This window comes from Saccoglossus kowalevskii, chromosome 12, assembly GCF_978046115.1.
Source record: "Saccoglossus kowalevskii chromosome 12, keSacKowa6.1, whole genome shotgun sequence".
NCBI classification, from domain to species: domain Eukaryota; kingdom Metazoa; phylum Hemichordata; class Enteropneusta; family Harrimaniidae; genus Saccoglossus; species Saccoglossus kowalevskii.
The window spans coordinates 10,115,104-10,136,614 of record NC_140652.1 but is presented as its reverse complement, the minus strand read 5'-3'; the positions used below and the strand labels follow the sequence as shown (position 1 = coordinate 10,136,614).

Here is a 21,511-nt window from a genome sequence, read left to right as displayed (position 1 = left end):
AGAAAGGCCTCAGCATACGAATAACACATCGTTATGTTTGTATACGATGCAGTTCACCGAGAACCACAGTTAATTACAAAATATTATGTTTTTTGTTCGGATGCAGATGTTCGTGGTTTACAGTTTTTGCGTCGAAATGACCATTGAACAAGATATGTTTAACATGTTTTCAGGAATGTAATACCCAAAAGTATCTGTCATATCTGCTGCCCCTTCAAACTTTAGTAGTGTAACATATGAACAGCTATCGAATAACAAATATAAGGTTATTCAATAAATTATTATTAATATTTTATTACAGTATTGTAGGCAGTTGGCCTCATATACAACGAAATGGTGGTTTATGTAAGAGAACGACCTCCCCGTCAAAGTTTTGGTGATTTACTAGTACATATATTTTAAAGTAGGGACTTGGTCCGAGTCGCATAGGAGATCCAGTTAGAATGGCACTGCCTTAAAAAATATACCAATTTTATTGAGATATATTACTGTAAATGGTTTCGGTGCGACATTTTTTGTTACGTACTCGTACTTCTAAATGTCTCAGCTTGTTTATTTTTGTTCAAAATTGATATCCAACACATATTCTTGGGGTTTATCCTACACCTGTGCACGTAGTGGTAGCATGTGGGTATCAACTTGTTGTTATTGAACCATAGTTTTTGAAACGTACAAGTTGATGACTGGTCATCTTTCTTTCTACGTGAATTCGTACTTGACCTTTAAAAAATCCTTCTATAGTCCTATGGCACAGCGGTTAACGTGTTCGCCACGCATTGATTTATTCCCGGATGCGGCTCTGTTTACTCGTCATTTAAATACTGCACGTGGATCTAACTTTTTTCTTCTCGCCTTCTTCCTCTGACCGATTGGCCCAGTGCGGGCATTATCTATACAATGTTATGTCCGACCGCCATTAAGATTAAAGTTACGCCATTTGGATCCAAAGTTAACACTAATGACCGTGTTCCAGGAGACAATTCCAGAGGCAACTGGAATACCTCGCACGTTGCTCGATGAATTACCTCTCGTAACACGGCCTTCATGTTTATAGAAAATACCAAATTTTTATGTTATATTACATCGAAAGCAGGGGAAGGGGTACTTGGCTGGTATAGGTAAAACATACGAGTACTCTTCAAACTAAAAGAACGACCCCTTGCCACTGGCAACACAAATATACCCCGTTTTTAATAAAATGCGCACTTCTAGAAACACCAAAACACTCTTAATTTAGGAACAGGCAGATACGCTGTATTTTCGTTCAGTTCGAACGTATTTGTGCATTAGTCTTCCAGTGTCAAACACTTTCCTATTGTCTTGCTCTCCTGCTTGATCTAAGAGTTGTTGTCACTCTTTTATCGCAGCAATTCGAATTTCGAAATGTTTACTTCTTCTCCACGAAATTCAGAGCGCGCATACGTACGTATTCTTCGGCCAGCCACTGGAAACTAGACGCGACGACATTAATTGGGTTCGAACTCGCATTGTGGACAACTTATCTTTTGATTTCCAGTAATTCGATGTCAGTGGTCAATCTTCCATCTATATGAAGTTTGAAGCTTAACGACTGAACTCCTCTGGGGAAGAAATTGTGTGTTTATGGTGATAATTATATTCTAGGTATGTTGGTGCAGCGACTAGATACAATATACTTCCTCTTTGAACCCTGTTTTCGGTGGTAATGCAGCAAGTAAGGACTATGAGAATATTATTAGTGGTATAGGACCTATATAACACGTGGAGCGACTATGTGCATTAAATAAACGCTGAAATAGGATTATTGATAACAAAGCGACATCATTCGATAGTATGACAATAAGCTGACAGCTGACACACATACTTACATCGCATCACATTGTATTTTTATTTGCTGGTTGTGCTAGTACTTCACTAGTTACTGGCAGTTACATAATCTGTTTATGGTTAATTTTGAAAATCGTTATAATATCAACGAATTTCTCATAGCTTCCCATGAACAAAATCAACTAATACGAATTTAATTGAATTCTATGTTCTAGATTCTTCGTAAATTCAATAATATTTTAACGTCAATTACAGAGGCTCGATATGACAACTATTTACCTCCCTTTATTTCCAGCCCAAGTCGAGCTGTGATCACTCAGCGGCACATTGACAATCTAGAAGAAAAATAAAATGATTCGTATATCAAATATACAAAATTTAGTATGGGATATCGATTATAGAATATCTGTGTCACGGTTACATACCCCAAACATCACCATATATCCACTCGCAACAACCTAATTATATATTGCAATTTTTCTAAACGATGACACATATTCGTGTCAGTTAGTATACCCATATAATTTCCACTCAAAAAAAATAAACAGGAATCAAATAAAAATAAACAAAACAGAACGAATCGAGGGACACAACACACCTGTCCCAAATTGACACACGTATCCTTTCTTCTCGTAGCAATACTCGTCGTCGTAGTTTCCGATATGACCTGTTCTATACCTACAAACGACAAAAAACACCCACACTTTAGTCAGTTTGCCGACCCAGAAAAGCGTAAAAGTGCGTATGACTTAGGTTTTTCGCTGAAATGTGCTCTACAGTATGTTTACTTCAAGATTCTGATGGGTGCCCAGTTGGCATCCTTGAGCATTTTTTCTAATTTGCATAAATCTAAAATGGCTGCCAATGAGGATCAATCATGCTATTGTGGTCATATCTCCGCTGTATATTATGAAAATTGAGCGTTGAGGTCCCCAAAATAAATATTAAGCCGCATGTTTGTTAAATTCACAATTTCCATAAATACTTCATTTGCATAAATCCAAAATGGCCGCAAATGAGGATCAAACAGGCTACTAGGGCGATATATTCATGACTATATTCAATGAGTTTTTGCTGAAGTAAGGTATTTTTGTGTTCTCAGTACATTAGTTTTCCAATATTGAGGTAATACACTTTTACATTTGTTTAAAGTGGCACGATTTTGCTCTGTTTCTGTATGATAAACAACTATGATGGGGTTCCTATGACGCCCCCCCAAAGTTCCAGTTCCTCGGCGCGGACAACGATCGGTTGACCCTCAGTCACCTCTAATGGGTTAACCATTTTTACTATATTGACCTCGTTATTTGTATTATTCCTTTATAAGTGTGTAATAGTAATTATGTATTGAGCATGTGCCATGAAGGGACTTTAGCAGAACAAATTTAGCAGAATTCCAAGATGGCAATTCACATGTACACAGAAAAAAATACCTTCTTATTTGTATTCATCAATAAATTTCCATAAAATATTATTAATTACTTCCAGGACAAAGAAATTAGTATTTCAACATTACTCAAGTTTGATAACATTGTTTCTTCAACTGTGAAAGATCAGAACCACTTATAATTGGCGGAGAGATAAAAATAAAAAAAAAAAAAAAAATATTGAATCAAGTCAATTTGACGGACATTCCATTTTTTAAACTAACGAAGCACACTGTTTAGCACTCATATTTTTTTCATTTGCCGATTTCTATTCAGAAAAATTCGACCGCTCGAAAATGCACCTTAATTTTGCACTCTTAAAACATGTCAGATTTCCAGCACTAATTATTTAAAACCGGTCGAAATTTTAAAACTTTTACGTTAGGAGCTGGAGCTCTCTTCTTGCAGGCGACCGTCGCCGGTAGTACAACAGCATGTTTTGTACGTACATCCGTGCGCTGATTGTCTGCAACTGTCTTAGAAAATCCCTGAATAAGGCGTTGCCAAAATCGGAAAAAATAAAAAAAATGCCTCCTTAAAAAACGAACAGAATTCAAATATTTCTTTTAACAAATATGTTGCAGTGGCAAAAATGGGATTGGAAACGATGAACAAAACTTCTGTGCCTCGTGTTTCGATTCTAGGATTACGCGATTATTCATTATTGTGCGTTCGCTTCCTGGAGTTGGTTCTCAATACTACATAAAAATCATCAAGGATAAATAATTTAATATCCCATAGCCATGATGTTTTGATCGTGATAAAAGGTCACCTTCATAGGACCGCCCCTGTTTAATAATTCATGAGATGACGTCATATTTACTGGGCATTGCCACGAGTTTTTACCGACCCCATCAAAACACTGGTATGAATGACGTGTTTCTGATTTATAAATTCAAGAGCAGTTGTTCTGGTCCAACGAGTTTACATAAAATGTCTATGTCTATACGTTAACTTTCAATTTCAATAGTCTAGAAAGTATGACAAAGTATGACAAAGCAGTAATTCCCGGTTTAATGCGCAAATATGCAAATTAGCCTTTTTCTCGTCTTCCATTTTTGGTGAATTCTTGGGTTTTAAATTAAAATAGCTGATAGACGCTTTGGCCATTTGCCTCGAAATTTTCACACATTATTGACAAGGTGTTTCCCCTTCAAAATGCGTCCGGACAGTTTATTACGGCGAGTGGAACAAAAATAACAAGTCCGCAATTAACATGGATATATAAATTATGCAAAAATAGAAAAGAGTGAACTTTGAGGTCATGCTGTGCGACTTTGAAAGCCGTTAGAGAGATGAGTGGACGCACTTGAATTAGTAGTATACCAAGGTATCCAGTGATGTAATTTTACCCTCAAACGGACTTGAAGTTTTTAAGCTAATTTTTTTTAAACCACTTTTGTTCAAAAAAGCATATTTTTGACCCAAAATCAAAAACGCATTCTGGATATTTAAAATAAAGACAAGTTTTACAAAGTTTGTATAATAAGCTTTCAGAAAATATTAACATGTTGGATATATAATACCATCTTCATTGTCTAATTACTCAATTAAAAAGCAAGCCAAATAAACTGCATCTCTACCTTAAGAATTCAGAACAAAAAGAAACTGACTCGCATGCCTTTAACAGCTTCACCTTTCAGAACGCACAGGAAAACACAAGTGCAACGCTTGTACGTCTTGTGAGTGGTCTGATTTCAAATGGAACTGTCACAAAAGTATCTTCAGTCTTTGATATCAAAAACATGTAATCAAACTACACTAGGACTTGAAGTAAAACTCCACCATCGATTTGGATCCAAAGAACTAATTGACATTCTTCATAAAAGTGGGTACATAAGTTCGTATGATGAAATCTTATGATTCAGAAAATCTGCAGCAATGTATGCAGGTCAAGGTCAAAACTGCTACAAGGATTTTTTTCATACTGGTGGCCTCATGAGTGCATGGTTTGACAACTTTGTATGCTCCGAATGGAAACCATGAAACCCACTCAATGGCTAATGAATTCACTCAATATTCAAATGGTAACTATGTTTATAAATACAGACATAATGTATGAGATAAATATTTTGTTTTATTCATTCGTTTTCTTGTTTTATCAATTTATTTAAATGCATGTTAACATACATATACAATATAATCAATATTACATTATTGGATAGTGAAAATCTCAGGATGTTTTAATGTCATGATAATAAGAAGTACATCAGAGACACAACACATGGCAACCAAGGCATTCAAGTAAATGTATGTATGAATATTTTCTGTAATCATTGGTCTTATTTGATTTTTTTATAGATAAAGTAATTTAAAACTTATGAGGTAATATATTTTATTACAGATTCCCTAGAATATAATCATGGCCATACAGTACCGAGAATCACAAAAGAGGAGATGCATACTTTTAAACTCAAAGAACTGTCACCTAAGCATTCAGCATTTCATTGGTTCGACAAAACTGGTACCTCGTACAGTTCAGGTTAAAGAAGGTCTACCATTCCACCTGCTGACACAGCTTCATAGGACTATAAATACTTCTCTAGAATCTGACATAACATGGTTGTCTGCAGTTATTGCTAACACTCGTGGTAACACTCCAGTACCTGAATGGTCTGGTTACATGGCTGGTATTACTAGGACAATGGTTCCTGAGCCAGGACATTCAACAAGATTTGCATTCGGCCCCTTCATAGTTTCACCACCTTCCCATCCTGATACTGTGTTGACAACACTCTTGTTTATTGAATATTTCATGAAACAGAATGATGTATCGTACACTCATGTATCTGCCAATATGCAGCTGTAAAAGGTAGTGATGCAGATTCAATAGTCTTTCCCTGACAAATGGATTAATCTCGTAGTGCGTCCTGGTGGTATGCACACACTGATGTCCTGTATTGGTTGCATTCATTGGTACTCTGATGAATAATAGTGGCCTGGAGGCAATCCTTGGTGTGGCATTCAAGGGTGTTGCTCACATGCTCAATGGAAAGGCATGTCCTAAGGCACCAAGGATTGAGGGTGGTCACAGCAGCACAACTTGAACCATTGATTCTCGCAGGAAAGTCTACTTTGGAAGACATGGAAGATGAGTTTGATAGTGTTCACAGTTCTTTACGTACAGGTCGCATTTGGATAGACTGTCGGATTGCACATGTTTATTGTCTGAAGTGTATGTTGCCATATTTCTTTGCAGCAGGCCACTGGAATTATGCACGATATATTTTGTGGCACATTTGTGACATGTCTACTTCATTACCAGAAGTCGTACAAGCTGCTTTCCTGAGAGGTAAACATGTTTGTCGACACGGTCGTAGAGTTTGGATTCATATTTCCTGGATCAATTTGGTAAACAAACCTACATACGGTATGGAAAGGCACAGGAGGGTTAGTGGAAAAGACCCTTTCCGAAGAACGAGTTGCTGGTTGGATACTTTCCCACCCACCCACTATGCAATGGTCTATCTCTTGCTTATGAAAAAATGTATGGTGATCATGGTATGGAAATAAATTCTCACAAAAAAGATGGAAAAAGAAGAAAAGAACTAGACACCTCCGATAGGAATTCGATTATTGCAGAACTAAAGAAGTATGGTAGTCCTTTCACCACAGAATCTGGCGATGCACTCATCAATATTGTTAGTGGCCGTGTTGCTCCAGGTACTGTGAATGCAGATAACACACTTGTCATTGGTCAGCAAATGGTCCCCTAATTCTCAGCAAAATTGCTGGAAGGATTTCATACTCCACTGAAAAAGAAAGTAATAACCATGGAGACTATGAAGAAAATCATTAAAATAGGAGATACTAATGTCTATGACATGGAAAAGTTGTATGCACACCTGCTTGTTATCTTCCAGAATAGAGACGTCCACTTGCCTGATCATTTTCAGTACGAGTTCTCACCAGTACCTTCTTGAATCTTTGATGAATTTGGAGACATGCAGAAAGAAGTGAAATCAGTTCGCGTGACAAAGTTGGCCGTGTTTGCTTCTACACATCTTCCACCTGTAGACATGGAAATAGTGGATGGAAATGAAGCTCTCTATCATACACTTTGGCCAAAATTGGTAACTGTAGAACAGTTGTCAGAAAGCTTTTGCCAGCGTTTTAATAGACCATATGACATTTATGTAATTTGTGATAAATACATACCAAGCTCCACAAAGTCACATGAAAGAATGCGATGCATGGGAGGAACTTTGCCTCAGGAGCATAACCTCACGCTAACTGCACAATATGTTATCATGAAAAGTGATTACAACAAAACCCAATTAATCAAATGGATTTGCAATACAGACTTCGAGTCACCAACTCTTCATCTCATTGGTGAGGAGCAGTGCTTGTTTGACCATAAAGAGGCAGATATAAATATCATCAGTTATTAACTCATGCTTCATGTATGAAAGAACAGCATTTCAACTCAAGTTTCCATGAAAAAACAGGATGGAAGGGAAATTGACATTAACGCAACTGTATTAAATTTGGGAAACAAATACGGCGACATTGTGCCTTTACATGCTGTGTCTGGGTGTGACACTGTATCATATCCCTTTGGAAAAGGCAAGATAACATGTGTTAACCTACTGCTCAAGAACAACCTAGGTCTTGGAGTTATGTGCGATGCAAATTCCACTGATGTTGAAATCCTGAATGTTGGCATCAATTTCCTTACTCTTCTTTGTGCGGGTACATCAACTTCAGATTTCAACAATATCAGATACCAAAACTTCAGTAAGATGAAGGATCCTCCAAAAATCAAGTTCCTACCTCGTGCAGCAGAAGTACAACGCATAACACGAGCTCATCTGCAGACACTCATTTGGTGTGCAGCAGCACAGAGATATTCACCATCAGTTGATATATCACGCTATGGCTGGAAACGTGATGGGAACGTACACCAAATCTACGAACCTACTAAACTTTCTCCAACTGCTTTGTTGAAGGTAGTTGCATGCAACTGCAAATCACAGAACAGCTGCTCAACAAATTGATACAGTTGGCAACTGACATCATATTGCAAATGTGAAGGCGAAAATAACGGCTGCAATGAGAACACTATTCCAACAACTATTGTTGAAAATTCAGATATGGACTAGAATTAAATTAGAGCAATTATGATTTCCCTATTGATATTATTGTACATGTGGAATACTTTACATCATTTTGAGGTGATTTTGTTATACAATATCATATTTTGTATAGGTGGCATAACTCTTCACCAGTTTCTCAGCTTTTATAATTATTTGATGCGGTGGGTAGTCTGTGCTTTGAAAAAAATTGCATTTATGTCGATACTAATCAGATTTTCAAGTTGATCTTTGGATTACAACTGCAGTGTCTCAATACAAATTTAAATTACTATCCATGTCTATAAAATTGTGCATATTAAGTCTACTTATGTTTTGTGGGAATGACTACCGCCATTAACACGATTGAGGTTACCAATTTTATGCTCAGGTGGTATAGACATATTGTTCATTATCACAATATAAAATAAGTGATTTAAATCATCGGGATTTTATTCGAATGAAAACATATATATATTGATGCAAATAAAGATTTTGAAGTCAAGAGAAATGGATAAGGTCAAATTGTATTCTCATGACCCAAATGTGCCATTTTTAGCGAGTTTCATCGTCTCTGGCATTTATTTAGGATTTATGAAAATGAGGCATTTCTGCAAATGATAAATTTAACAAATTTAAACATGCGGGTTAATATTTATTTCGGGGGCCTCAATACTCAATTTGCATATTATACAGCAGTTGAAATTTTCATCTTGATGCGGAGATATCATCATAATAGCATGCTTGATCATCATTGGCATCTATTTTGGATTTATGCAAATGAGGTATTTATGCAAATGATAAATTTAACAAACACGGGGATTAATATCTAGTTTGGGGGCCTCTATACTCAATTTGCATATTATACAGCAGTTGAAATTTTCATCTTGATGCGGAGATATCATCATAATAGCATGCTTGATCATCATTGGCATCTATTTTGGATTTATGCAAATGAGGTATTTATGCAAATGATAAATTTAACAAACACGGGGATTAATATTTAGTTTGGGGGCCTCTATACTCAATTTGCATATTATACAGCAGTTGAAATTTCCATCTTGATGAGGAGATATCATCATAATAGCATGCTTGATCGTCATTGTCAGCCATTTTGGATTTATGCAAATGAGGTATTTATGCAAATGATAAATTTAACAAACACGGGGATTAATATTTAGTTTGGGGGCCTCTATACTCAATTTGCATATTATACAGCAGTTGAAATTTCCATCTTGATAAGGAGATATCATCATAATAGCATGCTTGATCGTCATTGTCAGCCATTTTGGATTTATACAAATTAGAAAAAATGCTCAATAGTGCCAACTGGGCACCCATCAGAATCTTGAAGCAGACATACTGGAGAACACATTTCAGCCAAAAACGCTTTTCCCAAAAAACTGAGGCTGGTAACCTGACTACTTTGAAAAACTTGCGTGAGTCACAGAATTTACAAATATCAACTAAATGACTATATTATTAGTTTGCATTTTAGTAGAAATATGTTGATTCAATCTGGTTATGATATTTGAAGTGAAGTACAAATACAAATATATTTATAAGAAGAACTGTCATGGTATTTGTTTCGAATAAATATGTAAAATATGTACCTGTAAAATGTACAAGTTATGCATATGTAACGTGATGAAATATGTAAAACGCAAAACGTAGCGAAACATACAATCTTACCACAATTGAACGCAATTCTGTCCATCCGATGATTCAGAGATGTCATCGTTGGGTTGGTTTTCCTCCCACACTTCAAACTCCTCACACTGGTCGTGTACCCATGTAAACATTTCAGGATGGCTCTTGTGACTGCTTGGTTTAGGAAGAGGTCGCGGATCATATAATCCAATCCAGAAACCGTAGTTGTGACATTCCCTGGTGTCGGCGCCTTCGGTATTTCTGATTATGTTTCGTATTTGTTGGTGGGTCGTCTGCTTGTCGATAGTCGCCAACCAACCGCCCTGTCTCTCACACTCGTCTTTGGCCCAGTCCCAGTCTGAGTTGGATGTCATGCAGTAAATCTTGTATTCGTAGCAGGTGCAGCTTGTCGTGGAATTGAACGATGACTCGATGCCTGAAACAAGAGTCACGATAAAAGGGAATAAATGGAATAACATAAACATGTATTCGTACTTAACAGACCGAGCCTATCACTGATCTAAAGAGTAAATCTTATGTAACGCTTACCGAGAACAGCAACGAAAATATTTTTAATAGTTTACACCTTGTACTAATTCGAAGTAAGTTAGAACAAGATTGTTCCCAACAGCCTTTCATGCGCATTGATATATGATCGACCCGCTAAGATTTAGTCACAAAACGGTCAGAGAGGGGGATACATCGCATATATATATGTTATACCTATATTCACCGAGACACTTGAGACTGTCCATCGCCTAAAACAACAATTATGTAAAATATGTTCAAGATCTCTGTGTGTATAACATTATAATGCGTACAGAAACACATATATCTGGCAATATACCTTGTACTTGGCTCAGACACATCGAAGTCAATGCGAGAAATATAGTGAACATCACCATCATACTGTCCGTTTACCCGAATATTCTAGAAACAAACAATATTTTAATATCTAAGTAAAATTATTGACATTGGTTTGATATGTAGCTCCCCATCTAGATTTCAATAAATATGAATTATTCCTTACGTACACAGCTAAAACCGCAAGTATTCGGTGTGCAACAATTGGTATATTGCACAGGGACTGTTCGAATGGAGGTAACATACGCAGGTAACTTCCTCTACAACAAACAGCCATATGGAATATACATTTCTACTTACCAGATGAACAGTCTCGCAGGTAATATACCCCTTACAGTCCATTATCTACCTTTATAATAAATATATTTATGGGGGCGTCACACCTACACATCATGTCGAAATAAACCGTCACTCGTGGTCATACAAGTTGCCCCCGGATTGAATAAAACTGCTGGAATTAGTACAAAATTAATTTATTTTCACAGTAATATTTATTTACATTTATTTACGAATAATTCAGAATTCTTTGATAATGACTTTACGAACGTACTCCAGTGATGCTCTCTATCCGTGCTGCACAATATACGTGCTGCACTCGAATTTCTAAGTCACATTTGGTGGCCAAGAACGCCACAGTCGCTTCGCGTTGAATTTTCACCTAAACAAAAAGACACTGTAAATGTAACATAGAACGCGTTGTAACACTGTAAAGTTTGAACTTTATACACTGGCTCATTCACAATTCGTTCATCCCATTAAAATACAGAAATTGAAAACAAAAGCAGGACATGGCAACATGGGATTTTTATCATTTAAGAAATGAGCTTGATTTTTGAGTTAAAACAAATTAATCTTTTTATCTGACTTTTTTACTAACTGGTGTCATTTAACTAAATTTTTCGGGAAGATAACAAAGGGGAAATTAGCTTATATTGACAGTTGTTTTGGTGCCAAAAATCGAACATTCCGATGTTGAGCATCAATTACATTTTTAATTAAGATTTATATTTATTGATACTGACCTGTTTATGATATGAACTTTCCGTTGAATGGCCTGGAATTAACATATGGTAATTTACATAATGACCCTAGCTGAGTCAGACATGCCATTTTCTGTTTACAAATGGCTTACATTTTAAAATAATATTAAAAGTTGTACTCCGCCCGTGTTTGGGTGTTTCTCATTGCCATTTGGGAGTTAGAAAATTCACAGCATAATAACATCGATGTGTTCTCTTCAAAATTTGAAAGATCAAAAGGGGCAAACACAAAATTTACATCGACTGCTTACTCCCCAGCTGGCTGCTATGTGGAGTCATTGCGAAGCAAGATTGTGTCTGATTGGCTACCCGACCGACACTCAGACCAATCAGAGAGCAGCTTTGTTGTTGACTAGGTTTTTTTCACGTAAACAATTCGGTCTTGTATTATGCTTCAAATAAACTACCTATTTATAGATTACCAATCATTCCACAGATCACTGTACTGAATACCGTTAATTTTTATAGAAACTTAACATTTAACGTTTAAAAGCATACCTGTGACTGACCGAGAGAATATTTTATTCCAGTCCTGTTTCATATCACAAAGTGGGTATAATCGGAAGAGGATTTATTATACTTCTACAACTGGAGATAGTTTGCTCCGTGTTAAAATGTTATTGTGTATCAGTACTCGCATAACTGTCTATCACCATAGATTGCTGACATATGGTATCTGCATTCACTGTGTTGTTGTAATATCTGGACCCATGGGGCCCAGTCTTTTCCACGAAACGAAACGAAACCCTAATCTTAACTCGCATTTTTTTTTATTGGCCTAATAATATCTGAGAAAATGTCACACTGTGAAACACGAAATGATTGGCACCATAAGTTACAACTCGGTTAGTCTCGCTCAATTGGTTCGTAACCAGTCATGTGATTGGTTGTTGACAAATTCTGAACAGGCTACGCCTCCAAGCTGTGCCGTGCGTTCGGGCAAACCGTTAAGTATTCTTAAGTGGCGTCAATTTGTGTAGTTTTCTTGATTTATTCTACAGATATCGTTAATATATAGGTAAGGCTTTGGCGAAATTTGAAAGAGGAAACAATATTTTTCAAGCTGTTTTTTTTAGATTTTATTTTCCATTCATTTTGACCGTTTTTTCGAGTTTAAAAAATGTGAGCTGGCTGGAGCCTTCATCCCTTGCCTACTTCTTACACTAGATACTAGCCGATACCCCCCCCCCGATCATAGAGACTGCGTACAGTTTATTATAGTTTCTGGGCTCCCTGTGGTGAAAGCGAAAAATGGCGACTGCCTCCATCCTCGTACAGAGCGCGCACAACACGAAAAACTGCCGTGAGATAAATAAACGAGTGAAAGTACTAAAAGAATCAGGAACAAGTCTAAACAACAGAACTACAGTACCTGTAGTATGTTTCGGAAGAAGACGTTTTTACGTGTACATAGCGCACCCGACAAATGAACGAGGCTAAACAAAGCGCGGGAACGCAGCAAGATTAGGTTGCTCGGGCAACGGCAGCCAAAACGACTGAACAATAAATGCATTTTGTTTTCATCCATTTAAAGTGTTTGGGGAGGACATTGTGTGTTTATGATGATAATTATATTCTAGGCATGTTGGTGCAGCGACTCGATACAATATACTTCCTCTTTGAACCCTGTTTTCGGTGGTAATGCAGCAAGACGCTAACAGTATGGACTATGAGAATATTATTTGTGGTATAAGACCTATATACCACGTGGGGTGACTATGTGCATGAAATAAACGCTGAAATAGGATTATTGATAACAAAGCGACATCATTCGATAGTATGAAAATAAGCTGACAGCTGACACACATACTTACATCGCATCACATTGTATTTTTATTTGCTGGTTGTGCTAGTACTCCACTAGTTACTGGCAGTTACATAATCTGTTTATGGTTAATTTTGAAAATCCTTATAATATCAACGAATTTCTCATAGCTTCCCATGAACAAAATCAACTAATACGAATTTAATTGAATTCTATGTTCTAGATTCTTCGTAAATTCAATAATATTTTAACGTCAATTACAGAGGCTCGATATGACAACTATTTACCTCCCTTTATTTCCAGCCCAAGTCGAGCTGTGATCACTCAGCGGCACATTGACAATCTAGAAGAAAAATAAAATGAGTCCTATCAGTTCTATTAAATGTACAAATTTAGTATGGGATATCGATTATAGAATATCCGTGTCACGGTTACATACCCCAAACATCATCATATATCCACTCGCAACAATCTAATTATATATTGTGATTTGTCTAACCGATGACACATATTCGTGTCAATTAGTATACCTATATTTCCACTTAGAAAAAAAAGCGAATATCTAATCAGGAATCAAATAAAAACAAACACAACAGAGCAGAACGAATCGAGGGCCACAACACACCTGTCTCAAATTGGCACACGTATCCTTTCTTCTCGTAGCAATACTCGTCGTCGTAGTTTCCGATATGACCTGTTCTATACCTACAAACGACAAAAAACACCCACACTTCGAAAAAACTTGCGTGAGACACAGAATTTACAAATATTAACTAAATGACTATATTATTAGTTATCATTTTGGTAGAAATATGTTGATTCAATCTGGTTATGATATTTGAAGTGAAGCACAAATACAAATATATTTATAAGGAGAACTGTCGTGGTATTTATTTCGAATAAATATGTAAAATATGTACCTGTGGATTATACAAGTTATGCATATGTAACGTGATGAAATATGTAAAACGCAAAACGTGGCGAAACATACAATCTTACCACAATTGAACGCAATTCTGTCCATCCGAAGATTCAGAGATGTTATCGTTGGGTTGGTTTTCCTCCCACACTTCAAACTCCTCACACTGGTCGTGTACCCATGTAAACATTTCAGGATGGTTCTTGTGACTGCTTGGTTTAGGAAGAGGTCGCGGATCATATAATCCAATCCAGAAACCGTAGTCGTGACATGCCCTGGTTTCGGCGCCTTCCGTATTTCTGATTATGGTTCGTATTTGTTGGTGGGTCGTCTGCTTGTCGATAGTCGCCAACCAACCGCCCTGTCTCTCACACTCGTCTTTAGCCCAGTCCCAGTCTGAGTTTGATGTTCTGCAGTAAATCTTGTATTCGTAGCAGGTGCAGCTTGTCGTGGAACCGAACGGCGAATCGATGCCTGACGAGAGTCACGATAAAAGGGAATAAATGGAATAACACAAACATGTATTCGTACTTAACAGACGGAGCCTATCACTGATATAAAGAGTAAATCTTATGTAACGCTTACCGAGAACAGCAACGAAAATATTTGTAATAGTTTACACCTTGTACCAATCCGAAGTAAGTTAGAACAAGATTGTTCTCAACAGCGTTTCATGCCCATTGATATCTGATCGACCCGCTAAGATTTAGTCACAAAACGGTCAGAAAGGGGGATACATCGCGTATATATGTTATACCTATATTCACCGAGACGCTTGTGATTGCCCATCGCCTAACAACAACAATTATGTAAAATATGTACAAGATCCCTGCGTGTATAAAATGATAATGCGTACAGAAACACATATATCTGGTAATATACCTTGTACTGGGCTCAGACACATCAAAGTCAATGCGAGAAGTGTAATGAACATCATCTTCATACTGTCCGTTTACCCGAATTTTCTAGAAACAAACAATATTTTAATATGTAAGTAACATTATTGACATTGGTTTGAATTGTAGGACCCCCTTCTAGATTTCAATAAATATGAATTATTCCTCCTTACGTCCACAGCTAAAACCGGCGTTCGGTGTGCAACAATTACTTGGTTTAGCAACTTGGTTTGGTACAGGGACTGTTCGAATGGAGGCAACTTACGCAGGTAACTTTCTCTACAACAAACAACGATATGGAATATACATTTCTACTTACCAGATGAACAGTCTCAGGTAATGGTAATGTACCCCTTGTATCCATTGTCTACTTTTATAAAAAATATATTTACGGGGGTGTCACACCTTGTCAAAACAAAACGTCAGCCCCCGGATTGAATGAAACTGTCTGGAACTAGTACAAAGTTAATTTATTTTCACAGTAATGTTTATTTACCTGAATAATTCAGAATTATTTAATAATGACTTTACGATCGTACTTCAGTGATGCTCTCTAGCCGCGCTGCACTATACGTGCTGCACTCGAATTTCTAAGTCAAATTTCGTGGCCATGAACGCCACAGTCGCTGCGCGTTGAATTTTCAATTAAACAAAAACATAGAATGCGTTGTAACACTAAAGTTTGAACTTTATACACTGACTCACTCACAATTCGTTCATCCCATTAAAATACAGAAATTGAAAACAAAAGCAGGACATGGCAACTTATGGGATTTTTATCATTCAGAAAATGAGCTTGATTTTTGGGTTAAAAAAAATTAGTCTTTTACTCTAACTTTTTTACTAACATTTAAATATTTCTTTCGGGAAGATAGCAAAGGGGAGATTAGCTTATATTGACAATCGTTTGCTGCATAAAATATATTTTTAATTAAGATTTATATTTATTTATACTGATCTGTTTATGATATGAACTTTCTGTTGAATGGCCTGGAATTAACATATGGTAATTTACATAATGACCCAAGCTGAGTCAGACATGCCATTTTCCGTTTACACATGGCTTAACTTTAAAATAAAATTTGTATTCCGCCAGTGTTTGGGTGTTTCTCATTGCCATTTGGGAGTTAGAAAATTCACAGCATAATAACATCGATGTGTTCTCTTCGAAATTTTAAAGATAAAAAGGGGCAAACACAAAATATACATCGACTGATTACTCCCCAGCTGGCTGCTATGTGGAGTCATTGCGAAGCAAGATTGTGTCTGATTGGCTACCCGACCCTGACACTCAGACCAATCAGAGAGCAGCTTTTTTGTTGACTAGGTTTTTTTTCAAGTAACAAATTCTGTCTTGTATTATGCTTCAAATAAACTACCTATTTATAGATTACCAATCATTCCACAGATCACTGTACTGAATACCGTTAATTTTTATAGAAACTTAACATTTAACGTTTAAAAGCATATAGCTGACCGAACGCAATGCAATGCAACGGCGATAGATCAAACCATTCATATCTCATTATTATAATATTTGACACTAATGTTTGAAATATCAGCTTAAAAATACGCGTGTCAAAAGTGAGAAGGATGTATGCACTGATATGCATACACAGATGACAAAAGACACACCAGATGTTGATAAAATGCAATTAATTGCGCAGACGCTCTAATGCCGCAGTGGAATTCCAGAACGTACCGTCTTAGTTGCCTGGTAAGTTGTCATGTTACAGAACAAAACAAAAATATTAATATATTATAATAAAATAATAAAATATTGTAATAACAATAAATATGCATTTATATTGTTTTATTATTTAAAACACCATAATTTGGATGCATGGTAAATACAACCCCGTAAATTACACATTTTGAGTAGATTCAGCTTGTTTATATTTCAGCTTGTTGAATATTTTATTCCAGACCTGTGTAATATCACACAATGGGGCTAATCGGAAGTGGAATTATTATAATTCTGCAACTGGTGATAATTTGATAATTTGCATAACTGTCTATCATCATAGATTTCTGACATATAGTACCTGCTTTCACTGTGTTGTTGTAATATCTGTATCCATGGTAACATATTTACCCCTGTCACCTTTCACAATGTTGGAATTCCTGAATTGTTACGTAATGAGCGTTGTTTTTAGTGAAACGTCGCGCATTATCGGTTATATGTAACCAACCTAAAGTGCAACAACTACATGAATATGGCGGATAGATGTTAGGTTACTGTTGTTCTCACCAGGCGATGTTAATAATTGAATGCTTGTGACGTTAAAGTTTCTTCCAGATATTTAGCCATCCTTTATTGAGATAGTCGTCCTAAAATGAAACGGCTGCTAAAATGATATATTTTTTTTATAAATACAGACAAAAAAACATTATTACTATTATTAGAAGGTTTGATACAACTTGATAATTATATGGTTTTTCATGTCATTTTGCATCTTTTAAGATGGTGGCCAAAAATGTGACCAACGTATGCGTGCAATGCAATGACAGTATTTTGTTCGTTCGCAATGATTCACATTGTAAAAGAGAAAATACTAGCGATACTGAATGCTATAATGACAGTGGTTATTCCGAAGTCACCAGCGAGGCGGTGGTTTCCACTGATCCTGTCACTCCTAGTAGCGAGGCCATTACTAATCACCACGCCATTACTAATCCGATCACGGGATACTCCTCGAGATTTCTGCCCTGTTTCTATTACACGTCCGGAGGCTTTTCAGCATTTGGCAACTAAGGAAGGATTTTCTAGCTGAGTGTCTGACAAAAACTGGATTTTATAGCTGAGTGTCTGACAAAAACTGCAGATCCCATCGCGATATTATGCCCGCTTCAACAAGACGGATTGTGCGGTTGTAATTGTGAGTGACAGGCGGATCCTTTGATGCTTTTTTTATTGACATATTTGTTTTACACCCACTGCAATTTGACGCAATTGATATATTTAACCTCTACCTTCTCACAGATGATTGGTAGTGAGGACAAGGCGTTATTGATGATTTTTCCAGTCAGAGCTCTGTGCAGGTATTATTTCAGACCACAAAAGATCAGGGGGAAACATTATGTCCTATATGTAGTGGGAGACATCCCTTACGATCATTAGCACGTGGATGAAGCACACTATCTCTCAAAGATACAAGTTATGCCACGTTCATCAAGTCAGGGGATTGGCTAGACTGTTTCCAGAGAGACTTAATTTTGTTTTAGAATTTCTCAACTGAAAATCTTAGTTGCGTTAAGACCCAGCTAGCGGCATTAGTGTTGGACAACGCTGCTCACCGGAGTATTAAGTTAAGTGTTACAATACTGATTCTATATTTTAGTTAGCACACAATTTAATTTTGCCTCACTCGACCTCCAATCACTGGAACAAGAGGCGTCAAGACCATGTGTTGATCATGTAATGCATATTTATCTTTCACCACCTACTTTGATAATTTAGAACCGACACTTGAATTTCAGCAGGTCACCCACCTACTCAGTTTACTCTTGTACTATCAATTGGATAACTCAGTATGGGATGCATGTAAGGTAGGTATGGCTGAGCATTGTAAAATACACATAATTCTCCAAAATAATGTTGACATTTTAGTTCTGATCACTGGTACCCGTATACTGCTGGTTTTCCAGTACACTAACATGCCTGTTTTGTTAAACTAAAAGCTCTTGTATAGTAAAAGAAACTACTATGCACAATGTTCGTGCTTGTCGTGCATCAATAAAATACCGTAATAAGCAATCAAGGGCAGTTTTGGATACACGTAATCAAAGGAACTGAATTATGTAACAGCGATTTGTAAATATAACCCAACATGGTAAAGCAATGATGGTATATACACTAATGATTCGAATGAATTTCTCGACTTTGAAAAGACATAATTTGAGATTAAAATAATAACGTTTTTAAAACTTAACCTCTGTCTTATTAGTCATGTGTCCTACTCCTACTGGCTCCTATATCTTTTCCCATCTGTGTTTACAGCTAGTACTCTGGGCGCGAGAAACATGCATCACATTTGAAGATTCTCTGCTGCTCTTTTTTCTTGTTGCAACTACACATTTTGAGCATTGACCGTAAGAGGTGAGTCTTGGATGAAGAGTATACACACTGCAAAGAGCTTCAAACCTGTTTCTGTTTTAACTTCTTCTATATGAAAACAAAGCCTTTGAGTCAAAGCGTCTTTTTCAGTGTCTTTGGTAGTATAACTTTGCTCAACTTCTCCTTCATTTGCACCTGCATCGTCACCACAGTTGATACGATGGTTCCTGTGTCCGCCATTTTAGCTGTAAAATTTGATGTGACTACTGGTCCATGGTATTCAATACAACAATTGTTTATCATGCATCTAATGTAGCACACCTAACATCCCTGCTTTAAATAGCACGGTTAAGTCACAGTCAAAAGAATAAATGCAATATCTACACCCAAACCTATTGATAAAATAATGAGTGTTGATAATAACTGTAAGAAGGTTCTTCACGCCAGTGGTGAACTTTGTAGTTAACTACCGTGTGGTAACAATGCCTCGAAATTCTGGATGTAGTGGAATTGTATTCAGGGACGACCACCGATATAAAGAAGGTACACGTCCTTATGCACAGATAAGTGTATTTGAAGGTTGTGGTTCTATCAGAGTTTCATTTAATGCAGGGAATAACGATATTTCCTGAAAAGGCTACCCACTCATGGAAGATTAAATATTTGTACTCGCGCAAGGAATAACAACGATATTCCCACAAAGACAACACAATACAAGGAAGTTAATGTCTTTATTAATGTACGTATAATTATGGAGGTTCCACAATTAGATAGTGAATATACCACAAGGAATTCTAGATGTTTTAAAATGCGTTGACGAGAGCGTTTGTGTTCGGACAGGCAAAGGGTGATTGACATTTCCTTACTTCCTATACCTGAATATGCCCACAAGAGGATCCACTCAATAGGACAGGTGGTAGGTAAATTTTGAAATGATTTGGTCATATCGGGTTGTGGAAGTTAGCCTCTGGTAGGGAAACAGTGTAGTTATAGGGTGTGGAACACAGGTCAAAGCCCGACATTCACCTGTAACACGGATAGTACTCCAAATACAACTAAAAGTCTCATAGCGGCCCAACAAAAGGATTATGGATTGAAAAAATCGCTCACTGGTGAGCATAGTAAAAAAAAGAACGCAGTTGGAAATCCCTGACTCAGAGGTTAAATGTATCTATGACAATGTGAAAGATTTGATACATCGTTAAGAGAATACATGAGATATGGCACAGAAAATACTGGCCAAACATAAAGACATATACAATAAGCATTTTGATAAGAAGGCTAGACCCAAAACACTAAAATCGGGTGACCAGTTACTAATATTACTCGCCACTGCTAATAATTAATTGAAAATGCACAAGTCATATGAAGTTATGGAACGGGTTGGTTCAGTCGATTATAGAATTGAAACGGGTGGTAACAATTTGTGCAATCTATGGGAGTTTTAACATAGGAGTTTTCTTCATCATATGCTACCATCACTAAGGGAATGTGAACATGAAATTATAAGACTACTGTATACTTTTTGTGTTGTTGGATGTGAACTGATTAATCATTATTGTAATAGGTTTCATCTTAGCAGAGAGTTATGTTATGAAGTGTTTTAGTATACTTGACATAGACCTCACGATGAGCAGTCAATCAAAAACTATAGTTTGAAACTGGGAATTCTAGGTAGACAGACAGACAAACAAACAAAACATATATCGCATTCATCCCTCAAACCTACTGTATCAAGTAAATGCTAGAGAAACCTGACACAATGAAAGCATTGAGAGATCCCCTGTATCTGCGTATGAGGTACTATTTATAACAACCTCTCGTAACACTCATGCAGACAATGTCAGCCATTCATGAATGTACTGAAGTCATGTTAAGTGCTTGGTTATGTGGTAACCAAAACCCACAAAAGAGTACATGTTTGCGTCTTTATATTTACGAACCCCTTAACATATACACATACATAAGTCGTTCAGTAATTGACAAAGCAGCTGTCCTTTGTTATAGTGGCGCAT

General features: G+C 36.7%; 2 protein-coding genes across 5 annotated transcripts; both read right to left on the bottom strand.

Annotated features, from left to right (window-relative positions):
- Positions 1–1,843: 1,843 nt before the first annotated feature.
- On the bottom strand, positions 1,844–13,569 carry LOC144350114 (layilin-like). Of its 3 annotated transcripts, XR_014931221.1 has the most exons (6): positions 11,120–13,569; positions 10,803–10,885; positions 9,998–10,391; positions 7,079–7,244; positions 6,790–6,985; positions 5,315–6,594 (listed from the first exon to the last, which is right to left on the bottom strand). XR_014931221.1 is itself a non-coding variant. In XM_078008470.2 (5 exons), the coding sequence occupies exons 2-5, from the start codon at positions 10,861–10,863 to the stop codon at positions 2,119–2,121; spliced, it is 558 nt and encodes a 185-aa protein (XP_077864596.1). In that variant the 5' UTR covers positions 10,864–10,885; positions 11,120–12,520; the 3' UTR covers positions 1,844–2,118. The 3 variants fall into 3 exon arrangements, 1 of the variants encoding a protein (XP_077864596.1); XM_078008470.2 differs by lacking the exons at positions 5,315–6,594; positions 6,790–6,985; positions 7,079–7,244 and adding exons at positions 1,844–2,141; positions 2,405–2,484 and having other exon boundaries at positions 11,120–12,520; XR_014931220.1 differs by having other exon boundaries at positions 5,315–6,985.
- Positions 13,570–13,669: 100 nt separating this feature from the next.
- Positions 13,670–18,229, bottom strand: LOC144350113 (layilin-like). Of its 2 annotated transcripts, XM_078008469.2 has the most exons (5): positions 15,759–18,229; positions 15,426–15,508; positions 14,624–15,017; positions 14,250–14,329; positions 13,670–13,967 (listed from the first exon to the last, which is right to left on the bottom strand). In XM_078008469.2, the coding sequence occupies exons 2-5, from the start codon at positions 15,484–15,486 to the stop codon at positions 13,945–13,947; spliced, it is 558 nt and encodes a 185-aa protein (XP_077864595.1). In that variant the 5' UTR covers positions 15,487–15,508; positions 15,759–18,229; the 3' UTR covers positions 13,670–13,944. The 2 variants fall into 2 exon arrangements, with proteins under 2 accessions (XP_077864595.1, XP_085362533.1); XM_085506407.1 differs by having other exon boundaries at positions 15,426–18,228.
- Between the last annotated feature and the right edge of the window lie 3,282 nt (positions 18,230–21,511).